An 18,404-nucleotide genomic window follows, 5' to 3' on the forward strand; every position below is an offset into this window, starting at 1 on the left:
GCCAATTTTAGACCTCAGCAAGTTAAATACCTTTGTAAAAAAGGAAAAGTTCCGGATGGTCACGCTTCAGTCAATCCTCCCTTTTCTGCAAAAGGGCGAATGGATGTGCTCTATAGATCTCAAAGACTCATACTACCATATCAAAATGGCCAGGGTGTCCAGAGATCATTTGCGCTTCCGGCTGGGAGCCAGTCATTTCCAGTTTCGTGCTCTGCCCTTTGGTCTCACCTCAGCCCCCAGGGTGTTCACCAAATGCATGGCAGTAGTAGCGTCTCAGTTGAGACGAAAGGGATTCTGGGTGTTTCCTTATCTAGACGACTGGCTCCTTTCCGCCACCACCAAGTGTCGTCTTCTACAAGCCAGGGACTACGCCATCAATCTTTGCTCTTCACTAGGCATAACGGTGAATTTTGGAAAATCTGTCTTATCGCCGTCACAGCGTATCTTATTTATAGGAGCACAGTTCGACACTTCCCTGGCTCAAGTTACTCTCCCCCCATCAAGAGTGTCAGACCTCAGGCACCAAATTTCGCTCCTTCTTCACAACAACAGAGTCTCTGCACGACAAGTTTTAAGAGTGCTAGGCTTGATGGCAGCATCCCTTCTTGTAGTTCCTTTAGGCAGAATGCACATGAGGATCCTTCAATGGATGCTATTCGCCCAGTGGTCGTATCTACAACTTCCACTGTCTCACGAGATCTTGATCACGAATTATTGCAAGAAGGACCTCTTGTGGTGGATACCCAGTCAAGAGCTAACACTAGGATGACCCTTTGTATTACCCAGTCCGGTAGCAACTCTAACCACGGACGCTTCCCTGATAGGGTGGGGGGGATTCTTTCAGGGCCAAACAGTCCAAGGTCAATGGTCCAACATGGAGTACAATCTGCACATCAATGTTCTAGAGATGAGGGCAGTGATTCTAGCGTTGCAACACTTTGACGAGTCCTTACCTCGGGGAACAGTGACAGTTCAGACAGGCAACATGTCAGTGGTCTGGTACATAAACAAGCAAGGGGGAACCAGATCTTACCCGTTATGCAGAGAGGCCCTCAGAATTTGGCAATGGGCAAAGTCCACTGGACGCTTTCTGATAGCAACGCACATCCTGGGGATTTCCAACGTAATCGCGGACAGGTTGAGCAGAGCCATCCTGTTCCCTCACAAGTGGTCCCTCAAACGTCAAGTGGCGGAAGAGATCTTCCGCAGATGGGGCCAGCCTTGCTGCGACCTGTTTGCATCCCCTTTGAATGCCAAATGCAGAAGCTATTTTGCCCTGTTACCCCCCCCAGGGGGTCTCCCCAGGGACGCACTGGTATACGATTGGCCCCCGGGTCTCCTTTATGCTTTTCCTCCTGTTCCACTAATTCCCAGGTTTTTGCAGAAAGCCAAACGTCTGGACAGGACCATAATACTGATAGCCCCATTCTGGCCTCGACAAATCTGGTTACCCTTCCTTCAATCCCATCAAGTGGAGGAACCATGGATTCTAGACCCAGAGCCAGATCTGTTGACACACTCGTCGGGAGTTCCTCACACCTTCCTCAAGTCCCTCAAACTGACAGCTTGGCTGCTCCGCTTCCCATCTTAGCCAGGTCGGAGTTACTATCTCCTGCAGTACAACAAATTATTGTATCTTCTCACAAACCATCTACAAGAAAATTGTACATCAGCAAATGGAACTGTTTTGTGCACTGGGCCTCCAAACAAGGTATAGATCCATTCGGGGCCCCAGTACACAAGATACTAGATTTCCTTTCCTCACTTTTTCAAGAAGGAGCATCAACATCCACTATAAGGGTTCAACTGGCCGCTATATCCAATTTTCATACTGGCCGTAAGGATGGTTCTCTTATGTCTCACAGGCTTTGTAAAGCCTTCATGAAAGGTACTTTTCATCTCCGTCCCCCTTTTCATAATCCAATAGCACCTTGGAATCTTAATCTCATGCTGTCACAACTCATGTTGCCCCTTTTGAACCAGCAACCACAACTCCGTTAAAATTGCTTTCGTGGAAAACACTTTTCCTGGTTGCCATCACTTCAGCCAGAAGAGTTTCAGAGTTACAGGCTCTATCTATCCGAACCCCGTACATGATTTTTCATCCGGATAGAGTAACCTTGCGCACCAACCCATCCTTTCTTCCGAAGGTTTGTTCGATTCAGAACATCAATCAATCTATTGAACTGCCTACCTTCTTTAAAAATCATTCCAATAAGCTGGAATACACATTGCACAAGTTGGACGTTCACAGACAACTAAGATTTTACTTACATAGGACAAAGGAGTACAGAAACTCGGATCAACTATTTGTCTCATATGCTGACCAAAGAAAAGGACAGGCAGTAATGAAGGTTACCTTATCCAAATGGCTCTCAGATTGCATAAATTTCGTATATGCTGAATCCAAACAACAACTTCCTTTCAAACCCAGAGCTCATTCTACAAGGGCGATTGCTACCTCTTCAGCCCATACCGCTCGTTTGCCTTTAGATACCATTTGTGCAGCGGCAACTTGGGCAAAACCACATACCTTTATTGCCCACTACAAGCTAGACAAGAGCTCCTGGGACAGGGCGACATTTGGTTCCACTGTACTCAGGAATGTTCTCCCTTGAGCCACCTGGGAAAAAAGGAGCTAGGGATGCTACCCGTGTGTAAGAACAAACGGCGAGATTGAACAATTTCACATTAAGAAGTTATGTCTTACCATAACGATCCATGTGAATTGTTCATCTCGCCTTTGTTCTTACATTCCTCCATCCCGTCCTACGGTCTGGGAGAACGGTTTTCGATTAGATTCCTTTTCAGCCTTTTCTAGGTATGGTTGACATGTTATTAACATCAGTAATGGCATCTTTTATCCTCTACCTGGCAGTAGGGTTTCAGACAATTTGTAGTATTTGTTCATAAGTGTTTTAGACACATTTCTAAGAGGGATTCTTCTGGTATAGCAAACTAGATCTGAGGGTTAGCACCGGAGGATCATGGGATATTACTGTGCCTCGAGCTTTCTCGAAGATGCGAGCTAGTGATGCGTCCTACTCTGAGCCGAGGATCGGCTCTGAACCCGTGTGTAAGAACAAAGGCGAGATGAACAATTCACATGAATCGTTATGGTAAGACATAACTTCTTATTTCCAACTTTTGAGTCACATTCACATACTAATGTTTGGCAGGCTGATCTTTTATGTAGTTGTTTCTTCTTATTTCCATTTGAAATTGTATTACATTTCAAGACTTTTTTTAATGAAAACCTTCAAGCAAACAAAAAAAAATTTCAAAAGACTCCCATCCCTATTAACTTAGAATAGATGTGCAAAACTATTTATATCTTAAAAAAATGAAATTTAACCCTCCAGATAGGAGCAGTGTTCTCAAATCAACAGCTGCAAGTGCAGGTATTATCTAAGGTCATCCATGTTAAAGCACAGGCAGCTGTGTTCCCACTTTCACTGGTTGTTGTCTGTTCTTTTCGTATCTATATTCCCATCCCTGATGTGAAAAACAGTTTATATGCTTTCAGAATTTTAGCCCTAAGAAAAACTGCACTGGTTATCATTAAATGAAACTAAATTGTTCAGTGTTCTATTAAATGGACTAAAGTGGAAAGGCTGCTAGAGATGCTACTGCCTCTTATTGACCATGTAAATTTAAAGTTTATTTTTCACTGAACTGTTTGATATTGCACCTTTAAAGTTTTCATTTCCCTTAGCAAAGAATGCTCAGAACTGTCGAGATTAATTGCTTCCATCTGCAGACGGCCCATCTCTCCACATAAGTCAGTAGTGAATCTTTGTAAATTTTACCCAGAACAGAATGTACAGCTGCCTTCAGCTGCTTACTTTTTGACCCCCACTAAACATTTGTTAATGGGGGAATACAAAATAAGCTAATTTATTTATAGACATTTGATTACTGGGAAAGTTCGAGTAGGAGCGCATTTTCGCCACAGGCCCAGGGAGAAAAACTCCAAGGTATTACAAAACATTAAAAAGAACAATAATTTTACAGTCTTTAAAACTAATACAGAAAAAAAAATACAGTATCTTTGCAGATGTAAGAAACTTGGCATTTTTTATGACTTTTGTCATTTTGTCTTATTTTTCTAGTCTACTTGTTTATAGTTCAAGCCAATGGCATTCTTCTAGACATTTATCTTTATTAAAAATAAGAGAAAATATATTCATTCTACATGTAATATAATCAGTGCACTTTTACACCCCACCCTCAACCATAGCAGCCCAAGATCACAGCATATTAGCATTAAGCATGCTTTTGTCTAGTCTTTCTTTTGTTTTATTTTAAAGCCCATATTTCTTGCAACTAAAAAGTAATTGTTTACTGGTGTATCTTTAACACATACGACAGTCTCTGAAGAGGACCTCCCACACATTTAAAATATGCTTGAATACACACTACAGAACACTGCTTTAGTGTGTATAACATGCAGTTTATATCATGTGTTTTCTTAGGAATTTTCAACTAAGAAACAAATATCTTTCCCACTTTACATGACAATGGTCACACCACTTCTTGAATTCTGCAACAGTTTTGTTACTAGTACTCCTACATATTTTGTGCCTAGATTGAGACTTTGTGTGAATTAAATCTTAAGCTGTTTTTCCCAATGAAGTGCTGTATTCTGTTGATATTGTAAAGAAACCTAACGCTTTTACTGTTATGAGTAACTTCCTGATACTGATCTGTAAGAGTGTATAAAGATGACATTTAGCAACTATTTATGGAATGAGGAGGGAGTAATTTTTGTATCATTTCACATCAGCTGGAAACGCAGCATTAAAAGCTGTGGCCAAAAATGACCACACTTTTGTAAATAATGTTGGAGGGGAGTGGTTGTGAGAGATTTGTATTTTTATAATAGTGGAGTCTTGCAGATGTTAAAAATAAATGAATATGCATTAAACAAAATAAACACACAAGCTGAATGGGGTATTTGTGTTATATATATATGAATGGGGTTTGGGATCTACCCTTGAGGATAGGTTGATGGGAGGCTTTCTAATATGACTACTCGCTGATCAGCAGCTTAATTTCAGCTCTCTCACTGTGAAGCACAGAAACTGATAGATAAGGGAAGGGTCACAAATTATGCCTGTTTTAGTAAAATTCAGTTACTTGCTAAGAAGTGCACTGCCTGGATGCCAGCAAAGAAGAAAGTTAAAACAGCCTGAAATAAAACTGACTAAGAAAGGTGAAGAGAAAACACTGCCTAGGAAGAATCCTGCAGCTGTTCAGCAAAAAGCAGTTCAGGCTCCAGTGTTGGTTCAAGAGATGGCTTCCATTATGTTATGGAAAAGATAAGTTAAATGTGCTCAGAACTGATTAAAATAAATGAAACATTGAAGGAGTATATCAACTTAAAAATAAAAGGCTGGAAAAATGGAAGAAGATTTAAACAGGTATTTAGCCGAACTGATAAAACTGCAACAATCAGAGGGTGAAAGGAAGAAAAGACTGGCCAAGTATGAAATTGCTTAAGAAGAGTTGTTTCAACAAATGGCAAAGTTAAAACTTGAGATTTTTTGCTGTATCAGAGAAATTGGAAGAAACCGATTGTATTAGTGTTATGAAAGCACAAATAAGTAAATGGACTGGTATTCTACAGCAGGATTTGTTAACTGAAAGAGCACATTGAGTGTATACTCCAAACCTGGTCATAAGAAAGCAGCCAAGATCTGATGTAGGAAAGATGCAGTCATGCCAGTCAAAGAGTTGATTCTGACAAAACTGTGTCAGAAGGGCAAAATATTAAAAATTGGAGACAGTAGAGTATTTGTGAAAAATGATCGCTCACTGTATACCAGGCAGAAGCACAGCAAATTTATACCAGCAATGAGGGAATGTTAAGAGGCAGGTGTGAAATTCAAGCTGCTGTATCCATCTGTCTTCAGAATATTTTTCCTGGAGGATCAAAGTAATTTTTGATCTAGAACAGGTTAAGGGAGAAGTTTGTCCAATAAAGGGTGAGCCATCAAATAGAAGGGGACTCTGTATCACTTTCTTCTGATAAGGCTCATAGAGAGACCTTGCCCTTGAAATATTTTCCAGTGTTCTAAAGAAAAATGCTTGAGGGACACCAAAAAGCACATAATTTGACTGGAAGAATTGGGAACACCTTGGACATGAACCAGAATTTGGGGCTGGGATATGGAGATGAACAGGAATAAGAACAGCAATACTAAAATTAGTGAATAAACGAACAGCAGTACTGAAATTAGTGAATAAACATGAGACTGTAAACCATCTATCACATTTGTGAAATATGGCTTTTCAAGAAAAGGTGACTGAGAAAGGTTGGATTTTTGATGACTGTGTTAAACTTGTTGGAGGACTGAGAGGCATATGCCCCTTTGTGTCATTAATGTTTGGAAGGACATTAAATAGGAGAAAAAGAAACAGAAAAGGGGAAGGAGGGAAAAGTTAATGTAAGTAAATCAGTTGTTCTCAACAGTATTTGTATAAAACATTTTGTGATATAAATTGCATGTTATGTAGTAAGCCGTTTTTTTCTTTTTTGGTTTTAAAAATGCAGGCATTACAATGTAAACAGAGAAGAAAGGCTGGACAAAAATACTGTTAAGTCTGTAGGTTGCAATTTTGGGCTATTGGAGTGGGGGATGGGGTTTAAAAGTGCAATACTTGTATGTAGAATTAAAATGTTTTCTTTACCTTTTACATAGGAGACTGTCTGGATTAATGCCCTTGGGTTAATCTAATGACAGTTTTTTTTTAAATGAAAGGCCACAATTTAATGAATAATTTTCTTTTAGCAAACATGTTCAGTGCCAGTTGAAAAGTCTGTAGTTTTGGGTAACACTACATTTTGTTCTTGTTTCTATGGAAATAAAATGACTGAAATCGAATGAAGTAAATCAAGAGGTCCGGACATTGTTTACTGAGAGAAACATAAAATGAAAAGGTACAAGGGCAAGGTGTTCAGTAAAAATAAGTTTGAAATTATTAGAAGTGAATCTGACAACTAAATACTTGAATGCATTTACTAGAACAGTGTATAATTTGTTTGTATTTAAAGATAGCCAGTGCAATTTTTCTTAGTTTTAATGTTTTCTGAAAGCATACAAGTTGTTTTTCATATCTGAGAGGGGAATAAAGATAAGACAATAACAGACAGCAGTTAGTACAAAGACAATAACAGACATCAGTTAGTGTAAGTAGGAGCATAGCCTGTAACATGTGGCTTAGCATGGGCAACCTTAATTTTAGTTTAATTAATGCCTGCAGGTACAGCTGTCGATGTAGTACAGTTGTTCCCATCAGGAGGATTCAACTTCATTATTTCATGATGTACATAGTTTTGTGTTTTTGTTGTAAGTTAACAGGTTATGAGGGTGATCTGGGGTGTGATTTTCATTAAAACAAAAAGCTTATTAAAATGTGACAAAGGTTTAAATGGACAAGAAACAACGGTATAAAGGATCAATCTGCCAAACATTAGTGGATGCATGTAACACAAAAGGTAGACCTTTAAAAAGCTGCCATATGTAATAGGTGGGAATAATAACTTATAATGGCGTCAATAAATATATTATTTTAGAATGTAAATAACCTCACGGATATAGACAGAAAGGTAAGCATTATGTTAAGAAATGCAGAGTGCTAATAGCAGTGCTACATATGAGGCACATTTTGAAAGAAGTTTGCATGTGAATTTGATAAAGAAAGGATTTTAGCATGGATATTGAGCAGAATATCAGGGACAAAAGAAAAAGAGTACTTGTACCAATTGCTAGAGGAAGTCCAATAGTAATAGAAAAGGGAAAAAAGATAGTAATGGTAAATTTGTGATAGTAATGGGCAACTGGCAAGGAAGGATTATTACTCTTGCATGCATTTATATCCAACCTAAAATTGCTATTATGGAGCTTATGAAAAATTTTGGAGAATAATTATCTTTCATCATGCAACATTACTTATAGTTGCGGATTGGAAGTTGATTTCTAACAGTGAATATGTATCTGGGTGACCTAGAAGGGAACATATAACAAAAAAGGGTAAATATTTGAAGACCGTTATGAAAATGTTTGGTATGAAAGATGTGAATTCAGTAGTGCGAACTCAGTGAATGTATAAATTATTCCCCAAGGTGCAATGACTGGTCTAGACTAGAAAGAAATTATATTCCTCTGGAACATGTATTTTTAATTAAAAGCTTCAACATACACATCCAATAACTATTTCATATCAGCAGCAACTAAGATAAAAATGCAGGGTAATGAAGTAAAATGAGACACTGGCACTTCCCCAACTACTTGTTAAAAAGAATGGAATTTAAGGAATGGGTAGTGGAAATTATTTGAGAATTATTAGGGAAGATAGAAATTTCTTCGGAAGTTATGACTAGTGAGTGGGATGAAATGAAAGTGAAGTTTAAAAATAGAGTAGGAGTAAAAGAAAAAGAGATATGGTTAAGAAGTAACAAGAATTATTTATAGGGGCTAGCAAATGTTAAAGTACTGCAGAATAACTGTAATCTCACATAACACGAGGCACAGCTGGAGGTTGCTAAAAAGAAAATAAGGCAGTATCTGGATAATATGCATGAGTTTAGAAAGATTGCTGTTAAGCAATTTTTTTTATAATAGCTCCTGTGTACAAAAATTCTTAGCACAATGACTTAGGCAACTTAAAGCAGAAAGAGTTGCTCCTACACTTAGGGAGCCTATAACAAGAAAAATAAGCAGAGATCCTGTATTGGAGATATTTAAAATATTTAAAAACAATTATAAAAATTCTTATAAAGCAGGGGAATGTGGAAATCAAGAAAAAGCACAAATGGAATTATTTATGGAAGATATAAGTATACCAGGGTTAGATGTAGATGAGATTTAACAATTAACAGTTAAGATAGGAAGAGATGAGATGAAAAGCGTGACATATGATCAATTTGCAAGAAAGTCTCCAGGAAAAGATGGTATTCCTGTGGAAGTTTTGAGGGAAAAAAGTGATAAAGATCTACAAAGGTTTTGTTTAAAAGTATTTTAAAAGGAAAGGAAGTACTAATGTCCTGCAAGAAAACTGTGATGGCAGTAATACCTAAAAATGGGAAATACCAATCAGACCCAGCTTTACATAGGTCCATTTCAATTTTAAACCATTATTTTAAAGTGTATATGTCTGTAATAGCTAGAAGAATGGCAAAAGTGTTACCAAAATTAATAGCTATGGATCACTGTGGTTTTATGGAGGAAAGGCAACCATTTTACAACATTAATAGAACAATGATAATCCAGAGAAAAGCAGAATGTAAGAAAATACTGCTGTTGTTAGTGAGCCTTTTGCAGCGAAAGCATTCGACAGAGTAAACTGGGATTTTGAGAAACATTTGCATTCCCTGATATAATATTAAGGTTAATTAAAAGGATATATGAGGGATTGAGAAAAAAATAAAGTGGGAGGGTTCCTCTCTGAGAAGTTGTGCTTAACAGAGGAAACAGGCTAGGGTTGTCCTCTCTCCCCATTATTTGCTTTATACATCAAACCATTGGCAAAGAAAATAAGGTACTCAGAAATTTAAGGATATAATAGGTATGATAATCAAGAAAAGTTGGCTATATTTGCAGACAATATTATTTCATATGTGATAAAACCAGAAAAGGACATCTCAGTGTTGTGGAACATTCTGAGACAGTTTCAAGGTTTTTTGGGGATATAAAATTAATGAAGACAAAACAAAGGCTGTAGGTCTGTACATGAAGTGGTTCAGCAGTATCAATATTTGTGTGGACATGGTAAAATGAAGTATTTAGGAGTATGGATTTAAAAGGCTGTGGCAAATATGTGGGAAGAGACTGAAAGAAAGATAATACAAAAAAAATGGAAGCTCATGCTTATGGATTTGGTTAGAAGTATATAAGCATTGAAAATGTTTTTAGTACCTTTAGTTTTATACACAGGCCAGTGATATTTTATCAATCTGAGGTGAAGTTGTAGATTGTAATCAAAGTGTTTAATTTTATCTGAGGGAAGAGGGCAATGATCAATTGGGATAAGATGATCCTTCTGATTACCTGATTTGAAGAGAAATTGCAGAATTACACAATTAAGGCTCATTTACATAACACACGCAGAAAGCTATAATTCATAGTGGAAAGGGATGATGTTGAAGCAAGGGGGAAATTCAAGAAATAAGGAGAGAGTGGGATTTTGGATTTAAATCCTTAAGGATAACAACAACCACACAAAATATTATTTTCATGAAGTAGCAGAGGGTATTTTAAGAACTAAGCCAACATGAGGATAGAAAAGGGAGATGCAAATCTTTAAGTAGAATAACAACAACTACACAGAATATTATGTTCATAAAGTAGCAGAAAATATTCTAAGAACTAAGCCAACACAAGGATAGAGAAGGGAGAAGTTGCCAATAGGGATAACTGCAATGAGGGTTACAGAGAATTACAGAGAATAAGCAAGAGGGGGATGGAATTTATTGGAGAAAATTGGCACAGGGATCAAGGTATTGGGAGTTAATATCTAGCGAGGGCAAGGGAATAGAATGTGAAGAAGCCATGTAGATATTTGGACTGCAGGCTCGAGACTGACACCCTTATCAAGGATTGATATCAAAGTACAGGGAAGGACAAAGGAATATGGGAAATCTTAAATGAAAGGCCTACTCTGGTAGAGTTTTTAATTGAATCTAGAACAGAAACTGATGTTAAAAAGGGATAAATAGTAAAGCTTATAACATATTGCATAATAACTATAGAAATCAATCAGAAGAGGTTAGAAAAGATTGTGAAGAGAGACTGGATAAGCAATTCACAAGGAAACAGTGGGAAGACATATGTATGGCTACAAATATGCAACAAAGTCTAGAAGATTTATGAGTCTTTATTGTAAGTGTTCACATAAGTATTTTATACCCCAAGCAGACTCCAAAGAATTTTTTACTCCGGTAGATGGTAAATGGTAGTGGTGTGATGGGGAAGAGAGAGGTCACTTGGAACATGTATCTTGGTTGTGTAATGATTTGATAGACTTTAAAAATTCCCTACAGAGTACTATTGGGGGACCAAATGGGTATAACTAAGGAAATATTTTTAGCTGGGCTACAGGATCTGAATTGCCTAGACACAGTAAGACCTTGTTAGGTTTAATTCTGGTGGCTGTCAAAAAAACAATTACTAGAAAATGGAAATCAATGAAGTCTAAACCAAATGCTTTTGACATATTGAATATTGTAACCGGCATAAGGAGGAGAAAAAAAAGACAAAGTGGGATCTTTAGGAAAGGGTAGGAGCAAATTACACAGGAAAAATGGAAATTGTGGGAACAGTACATGCAGAATAATGTTTTGGAGGAGGAATGAAGTTTAAGGGAAGGCAGGAACTGATCAGTTTATGTAATGCTGAATTGATGATAAGCATGCAAAAGAATATACGTCATGTATAATATGTGCAACTGGGAATATGTTAATATAGTTTATTCTTTTTTATATAAATGTATGTTTGCGTATGTCTTATGATATTACAGTAATGGTGTTAAAAGTATAAGGTCTTCCCCAGAAATGCATGCCAATGGGACTGGGGGGATGCACTAGTTTGGTATGGGAGAAGGGACTTAATGTGGTGGTGGGGTATGTGTCACCTGCCTTAAACCACATAGAGCAAGGAGTAAGGGAATAGCTACACTAACAGTGAAGATCGTCAAAAATCTACCTCTTTCTTCCCCATCACGTCACTACCATTACCTATGTTCTTTATGCTTCACTGCTGCAGTAATAAGCTTTAGGATGTACATAAAGGGTGAATGGACATAAAGGCAAAGGAGCCCATATAGAACAGCAGTAGCAAATTCCACCCTAACCCTAGAAGCTGAGGAGAAATTATATCGTTTGAAGATGGTGTGCACTGAAGAACAAGGGTCAGCCTCCATTATGGCTTGGCAGACACTCCTCTGAGGAAAGCAGTAGTGGTTGCTGTAGTCCTGCCTGGCAGTGCAACTGTTGATCCACTTTGGGATGCTTTGTTTACTAACAAGCATTCGGTCTTTGTTTTTTGCAAAAGCTATAAATAGTTGGTCAGTTTTCCTATGGTTCTTGGTTTTATCCAAATAGAAACTTAGCTGTCTGTGGATATGTAAGGATTGCAAGGTCCTCTTCTCCTTTGTATTTAGTGATTAGAAAAGAAGGCAGGCAAGTGACTAGCCTGATTACTGGCGTTCAGATTGTACCATCGGCAAAAAATGGAGGGCTGATCCACAGGGAGACAGAGGTTGGGAAGGGCTGTCTACTTGAGTGCTTCAAACTCTGAAATTCTTTAAGGTGAGGTGAGGGGAAAGACTTAGTATGTGTTAGTCACAAAGCTGTCAAACAGCTGAGGATGTGATATCATAGTAAGGTGATTTTCATTGCACACTTTAATATACCTGTTAACTATCTAGACCTAGCATTGCTTTTTAATGGAATACAATATATGAATATTTTATAAGGCATTTTACATTAGTGTTCTCTATTATAAAATATTTTGTTGTGGCCTTATTATGAGATAGTTACTTCTTCAGTACTCTGATGTGCTACCCTAGGATTCAGAAAGATAACTACCACTAGATTCCTAGGTTTGTTGGTACTTATTAGGCTATTTAGGATTTTAAGAAGCCTCATCTTAAATTCCCATGGTAGTTTTTGCCCTTTATATTTTGTATACAAATAACCCAGAGGGGGGCAGAACAAGGATATGTTAGGGCATTTACTTATTGCAAACCAAAAGAAAGGTACCAAGCATGATGAAGTTTATTATTAATAACACATAGAGTAAGCACTTTCACGTCAAATATGGACGTTTCTTCAGACTTTCAAAGAAACGTGGCAATCCTTCATTAAAATACTGCTGTTTCTGTGGATTGTTTGCTCTTGACTGTGATTTCATCTTTAATTTTTCACTCCAGGTTCCAAAATGTCTCAGAAGTACCTCACATGGAATGTAGAGCTGAAGTGGTGGCCCCATTAGTGACCAATCCAGGACTTGTATGCATTACAGATCAAAACCTATACTTCCAGCCACTCAATGAATATCCGGTAGTAATATTTAATTTTTTTGTTTGTTTGTTTTACAGTCTGAAGCTAAACTAAAGTAGTAGATTTTGTAACAGATTTTCATTGATATGCTGATGGCAGAAATTCATTATCTGTATTTAGTTTTAAGGGAAAACCAGATTTAAGACTGAGTAAACTGATATTTTATCTACATCAATGCTGTATATTTAAATTTGGAATTAGGGTTACCTTCTGTACCTCTTTATGCAGGACAGCCTGGTTTCTACAAAAACAAAACATGTAAAATAGCAATGCCCTGAGATTTTTAGGACAAAATACTCCCTAAGTTGCCTTTAGCAGTTGCATAAAACAATTATTTTGTACCTGAAACAAGAAAATAGTAAATGAAACAACATAAAAACCTTGTATTCTACAAAAAATGAGCTTTTGTTTTAGCCAAAAAAGGGATTTGCATTAGTTGTGGATATGGTTTTGCTGTACAATCTTGTGATTCAGTAAAATGTCTCATTTTGGGCATTTGAAAAGTGGCATCCATGTTTGGAGTGATAGGTCCTTATAGAACCTTTTCAGCCACAATCTGAACTGGAACAATCAGTGCAGAATCCAGATTGCAGTCGGATGTACCATTCAACCTATTTGTAGTGTATTGTACAGTACAGTGGGCACTTAACCAGTACAACTAATGCACACTCTCTCTCTCTTTCTCTCTCTCTCTCTCTCATATATATAGATATATATATATATGTGTGTGTGTGTGTGTGTGTGTGTGTGTGCGTTACATATCTATATATATATATATATATATGTCATGAAAGGAATAAAACTCAGTCATGACTGGTAGACCAAAAGAGAGAGAGAGAGCCTCACAAAACACGGAGTGATTTATAAGAGTGGATCACAAAATACTGAATACTTTGCTACCATTAAAAAAGCCCTTTATCAGTAAACCCAGTTACAAAACCAAAATTGTGTCATCTTGGTAGTAGTACTGTTAGGGAAAGGGTTTTAGTAATGAAATGTGTAAGGTTAGGGTAAGGAGCAGGGATAGGATTTGGCTACAGTTAGGGTCAGCACGCATGCGTAAGCTGTTGAGGGGGGTAAAGATATTCCCTTGGTAATTAACTAGGTCAGACAGAAGGATTTCCTGACTGTCATAGAAACATGAAGATCAAATGAGAGAGAGTCATCTACATGAGTACCCAGGTTTCTTATGACCTCCTCTTTCTGAAGAGGAGTGCTGTTTGTAACATATGAGGTGAGAATAGATATTTGCTGAATGATACTATTCTGTACTTTTACAATAGTGAGAAAACAAGAAGAAAGACCTAGCCAAGCCAGAGTTTTCACTGTGTGATTCCTTAAAGAATTATGGGATAAATGCAGACGACCCCTTTAAGGACACCAGGTATTTCAGCTATATGGTAGTTCTGAATGTTCATGACTTATTTCTTTATAAGCTGATTAATGGACAAATTCAGGCTAATAAAGCCAAACCTAGCTGTGGATATGCATGTTTCAGTCTTCTTAAGACATTATCAGCATAGCAAAAGTGGACTGTTTGGCTAACGTTTAGAAACACAAGGTTATCCAGCTGTTGTCCCGGGTCCCCTTCAGTAGATCGAACATATAACAAGTTCGAACCTCATATGGCTGAGACAATATGTTCGAACTTGTAAATGTTCAATTGGACTGAATGGAGATCTCCATACACTGCGGAACAGGAAGATTTCCCTTTTCCGCAATGTAGTGCGATCTCAGAGTTGGTATATTTAAGTAAGGGGGGTGCGGGGAGTGCAGGGGGGCATAGCCCCTCCCCCCCGGTACAGACATGTAATTTTGTTTTTTTGTTTTCTTCAGTGTTCACACTATTACAAATTTGAACATATGGTCTCGGCCATATGTGGTTTGAACTTGTAATATGTTCGTTCTACTGAAGTAGATCTGTTGCCCCAGGTGTCTGCAAAATATCCCATATAACAACTAAATAGAAGAGCAAGTGTCCTATTTACTCTAGTTAATAAAAACAAACATCTTCTTTAGCATAGGCATGACTGAAGTATACACATTGATCCCTGGGGGTTGGGTGACATACACAGTACAAAGCATTAAAATAATAAAACACTGTTTATTATCATGTATTCATGTTCTTATGTGTTTTTCTTGTGTCAGTAATTGAGTCCAAATTTAAATGTATTTTTACAGAGCAGTTAACAAGGAACTATTTAAATATTTAAATGAATTCAAATGTATGTAAAAAAAATTTAATTTGATTGGATTTTCAGGGTATTTAAACACTGTGTTAGGATTGGATAATCAGTTCTGAAGAAGTCCAGGGTTCCTGGATGAAAGCGCTTGACTGATTACCTTGTGTGCCTTATTTGGATTATTAAACGTTATCGGCTTCTGGACTTGTGTCATTTTGTTTGGTGCTGCTGCCAAGCCGGGCGAGAATGTGTTTGTTTTTATTGGTTGATTTTGGCCTTCTTTTACACCATTCTAGCTTTTCTTTTATTTAGTTGTTATATGAGATATTTTAATGCATTATTTTTGTCACTCAGTGGATGACCACCTTTTTGAAAATGCTGTGGCAAAAGTTTACTTCAGTAGCGATGTGTTTTTTTTCTACTGCTTGTTTGAAAAATGTCATCACTGCAACCATTTATTCTTCAACCAGTTGATCTTTGCTACTTACATCAAACATTGTCATCCAACATGACCCCATGATTTTGAAAACCTTGGCACTACTGTACTTCAGGTTTGAATCTTGGGCTTTCTTTTGACTCTTATCTTGGATTATTTAGACTGGTCATACCATCCAGGATAGTCCCCAGTATTTGACACATCAACCATATCCTTACAATATCAGTTGATTTGCAAGTGGGCCCTCCTTATATTAAAGATACTCCCTTACTGCAGTTCTGTATTTGAATTCTACCTTCACCAGAAGATATAGTTAGAGTTCCATGTAAGCCAGACATGTATGTATTTATATGTTCTTGTAAGTGGTGAAGGTGCCAGATTTTCATTGTTTTATCTTCATTTGCAGGAATTGGTGGTGTTTAGTGGTTGGGGCAAACTGCCAGGCTCAGAGGCTACATGCACTGTTATAGTGCAGCATGTGGCATCTCAACAGATGCCAGCATAAGGCATATTGTTCATAGGTAGGTACTAGGCTATTGGCCCAAGGGCCTACGTAAGCCTAGCCAGCAAGGTTCCATAGCTTACACCACCGACAAAAGTTAATTTCCTGTGCCACTGTCCAGCAGAGAGACAGAAGTGATCCCTGGGGTGTATTTCCTATTTCCCATCCACTCAGTAAGATTTTTCTTGAAGAGTGCTAATGAAGAACTTTGCTTGACATAGATGGGTAGCTTGTTCAAGAGTATAGGAAGTCTCTGGGACAGGAATCTATCCCTCCAGCATGTCCTGTTTATTGTGGTGACAAGGTTTAGGTCCCTAGAGCGTGTAGCTCGGAGGGATTGGGATTTCTTTAGGTGTAGCATGTCCAACAGCTCTGGGTTTGACATAGCTTTATATGTTAGGCAGAGATCACCACGGAGTAGGCGATATGCTACAGAGTAAAGCTGGAGTTTTTTGAGGCAGTCAGTGTAGGGCATTTGTTTGAGGCCAGTAATCCTCTTTGTGAGGTACTTCTGTGGCCTTTCCAGCTGCTGCAGATGTCTTGTGAGGTACATTCCAAAAGGGGCATTGTACTCTATAATGGGTCTAATGAGTGACGGGTAGAGGGGAACAATTACCTCTTTTTTTCCTGGATGAGAACCCTTTTATGATGAGGTTTGCCACGTAGAAGGACTTCCTGACTACTGTGGTGATGTGACTATCAAAGGAGAGACTACTGTCCACCTGGGTCCCAAGGTCTCTTATCACGCATTCAGTGTTAAGTAGATTGCTGCCTATGTGGTAGCTCATGGGTACAGAGTTTTTACCAAAGGGGATGACACTGCACTTTTTGGCATTGAGCTTGAGGCCATGGCTCTGACACCAGACATCTGTCTCAGTGAGGCCCTTCTGTAGGATGTCCACATCATTTGGGGACTTGACTATGGCTCCTAGTTTGCAGTCATCTGCGAACTTCATTAGCCAGAGGCCTTCTGTGTTAGCCTGTACTTCAGAGAAGTAAATACCAAACAGGAGAAGTCCCAGGACGGAACCCTGTGGTACTCCACTGCTTTGAGGTCAGATTTGGAGTCTGCAACTTTTAAAGTGTGGGTTCTGTCAGTGAGCCAGTTGGCAACCCATCTTGTGACGTAGGGATTTATACCTAGTTTAGTGAGTTTAGCTATAATTCCAGAATGGGAGATGGTGTTGAAAGCCTTGGCGAGGTCAAGATAGGCTGTGTGAACCACCTTACCCTCATCCACTGCTTTGGTGACTGCCTCAAAGAAGTCGATCAGGTTCAGGAGGCATGATCTGCCTTTCACAAACCTGAACTGGGTGGGATCCAGAGTTTGGAGGTTACCAATGTCTTTGTTTATGAGTTCCATGATGATACGTTCCTTGGCCTTGCAGCCAGGCTCGTCAGGCTAATAGGTCGATAGTTCCCGGGATCAGTGTTGGCTCTCCCTTTGTGGAGTGGTGATAACTGTTGCTGTGCACCATTTAGTGGGCACAAAGCCTGATACGAGGCTATTATTGAACATGGTGCTTAAGTGGGGAGCCAGTTCGTTCTGAAGTTCATGTAAAACGCAGCCTGGGATGTTGTCCGGTCCCATGGATGCTGTGATTTTGGCTTTAGAGAGTGCAGCTTTTACCTGTGTAGTTGTGATTACAGGGACTCTGCATTCTTCATGTATAGATATGGGCCCTTTAGGTGGTGAGAGGGGGGTAAAGTTAGCACTGAACCTGCCAGGATGTTGGCAATATCAGTTGGTTCTGTAATTTTCGTGCCTTTGTGCTGTAACTCGGAGCAGATCTGGGAGTTGCCATCTATATTCTTGACATAGCTATAGAATGCTTTGTGGTTGTACTTGGATTTAGTGGCATTTTTGTTTTCGTAGCTAGCTTTGGAGGATCTTCTAAGGGATCTCAGCTTCTTACAGAGGCTGACGAGGGAGCTCCTCCACTCATGGGATTTTACTCTCTTTTGCAACAGTTTCTTCCTTCTGTTCTACAGTTTATTTATGGCAGGGGACCACCAGATTGGCTTCCTTTTTTGAAGATAGCGTCTTGGTTCTGTTTGTAATAAGCACGATCCATGCACTTGTGTAAGTACTTATAGAGTGCATTTGTGTAGGATTCAGCAGTTGTAACTGTATTGTCCATCTGCATGGGTGTCATGAAGTTCACCACTTCTGTCTTAAGAAGCTTGAAGTTGGCTTTGGAGAAATTTTTTACTGTGGTT

At 38.6% G+C, this 18,404-nt stretch overlaps 1 protein-coding gene across 1 annotated transcript in view; it reads left to right on the forward strand.

Moving 5' to 3' along the window:
* Window positions 1-18,404, forward strand: part of NSMAF (neutral sphingomyelinase activation associated factor) — a 2,091,028-nt gene that overhangs the window by 748,296 nt on the left and 1,324,328 nt on the right. Inside the window, exon 10 of the mRNA XM_044065485.1 lies at window positions 12,934-13,063. Within this exon, the coding sequence (XP_043921420.1) occupies window positions 12,934-13,063 (130 nt within the window). The remainder of the gene's footprint in view (window positions 1-12,933; window positions 13,064-18,404) is intronic.

Source organism: Protopterus annectens, chromosome 3.part0, assembly GCF_019279795.1.
Source record: "Protopterus annectens isolate FY-2018-M chromosome 3.part0, PAN1.0, whole genome shotgun sequence".
Taxonomy (NCBI): Eukaryota; Metazoa; Chordata; order Ceratodontiformes; family Protopteridae; genus Protopterus; species Protopterus annectens.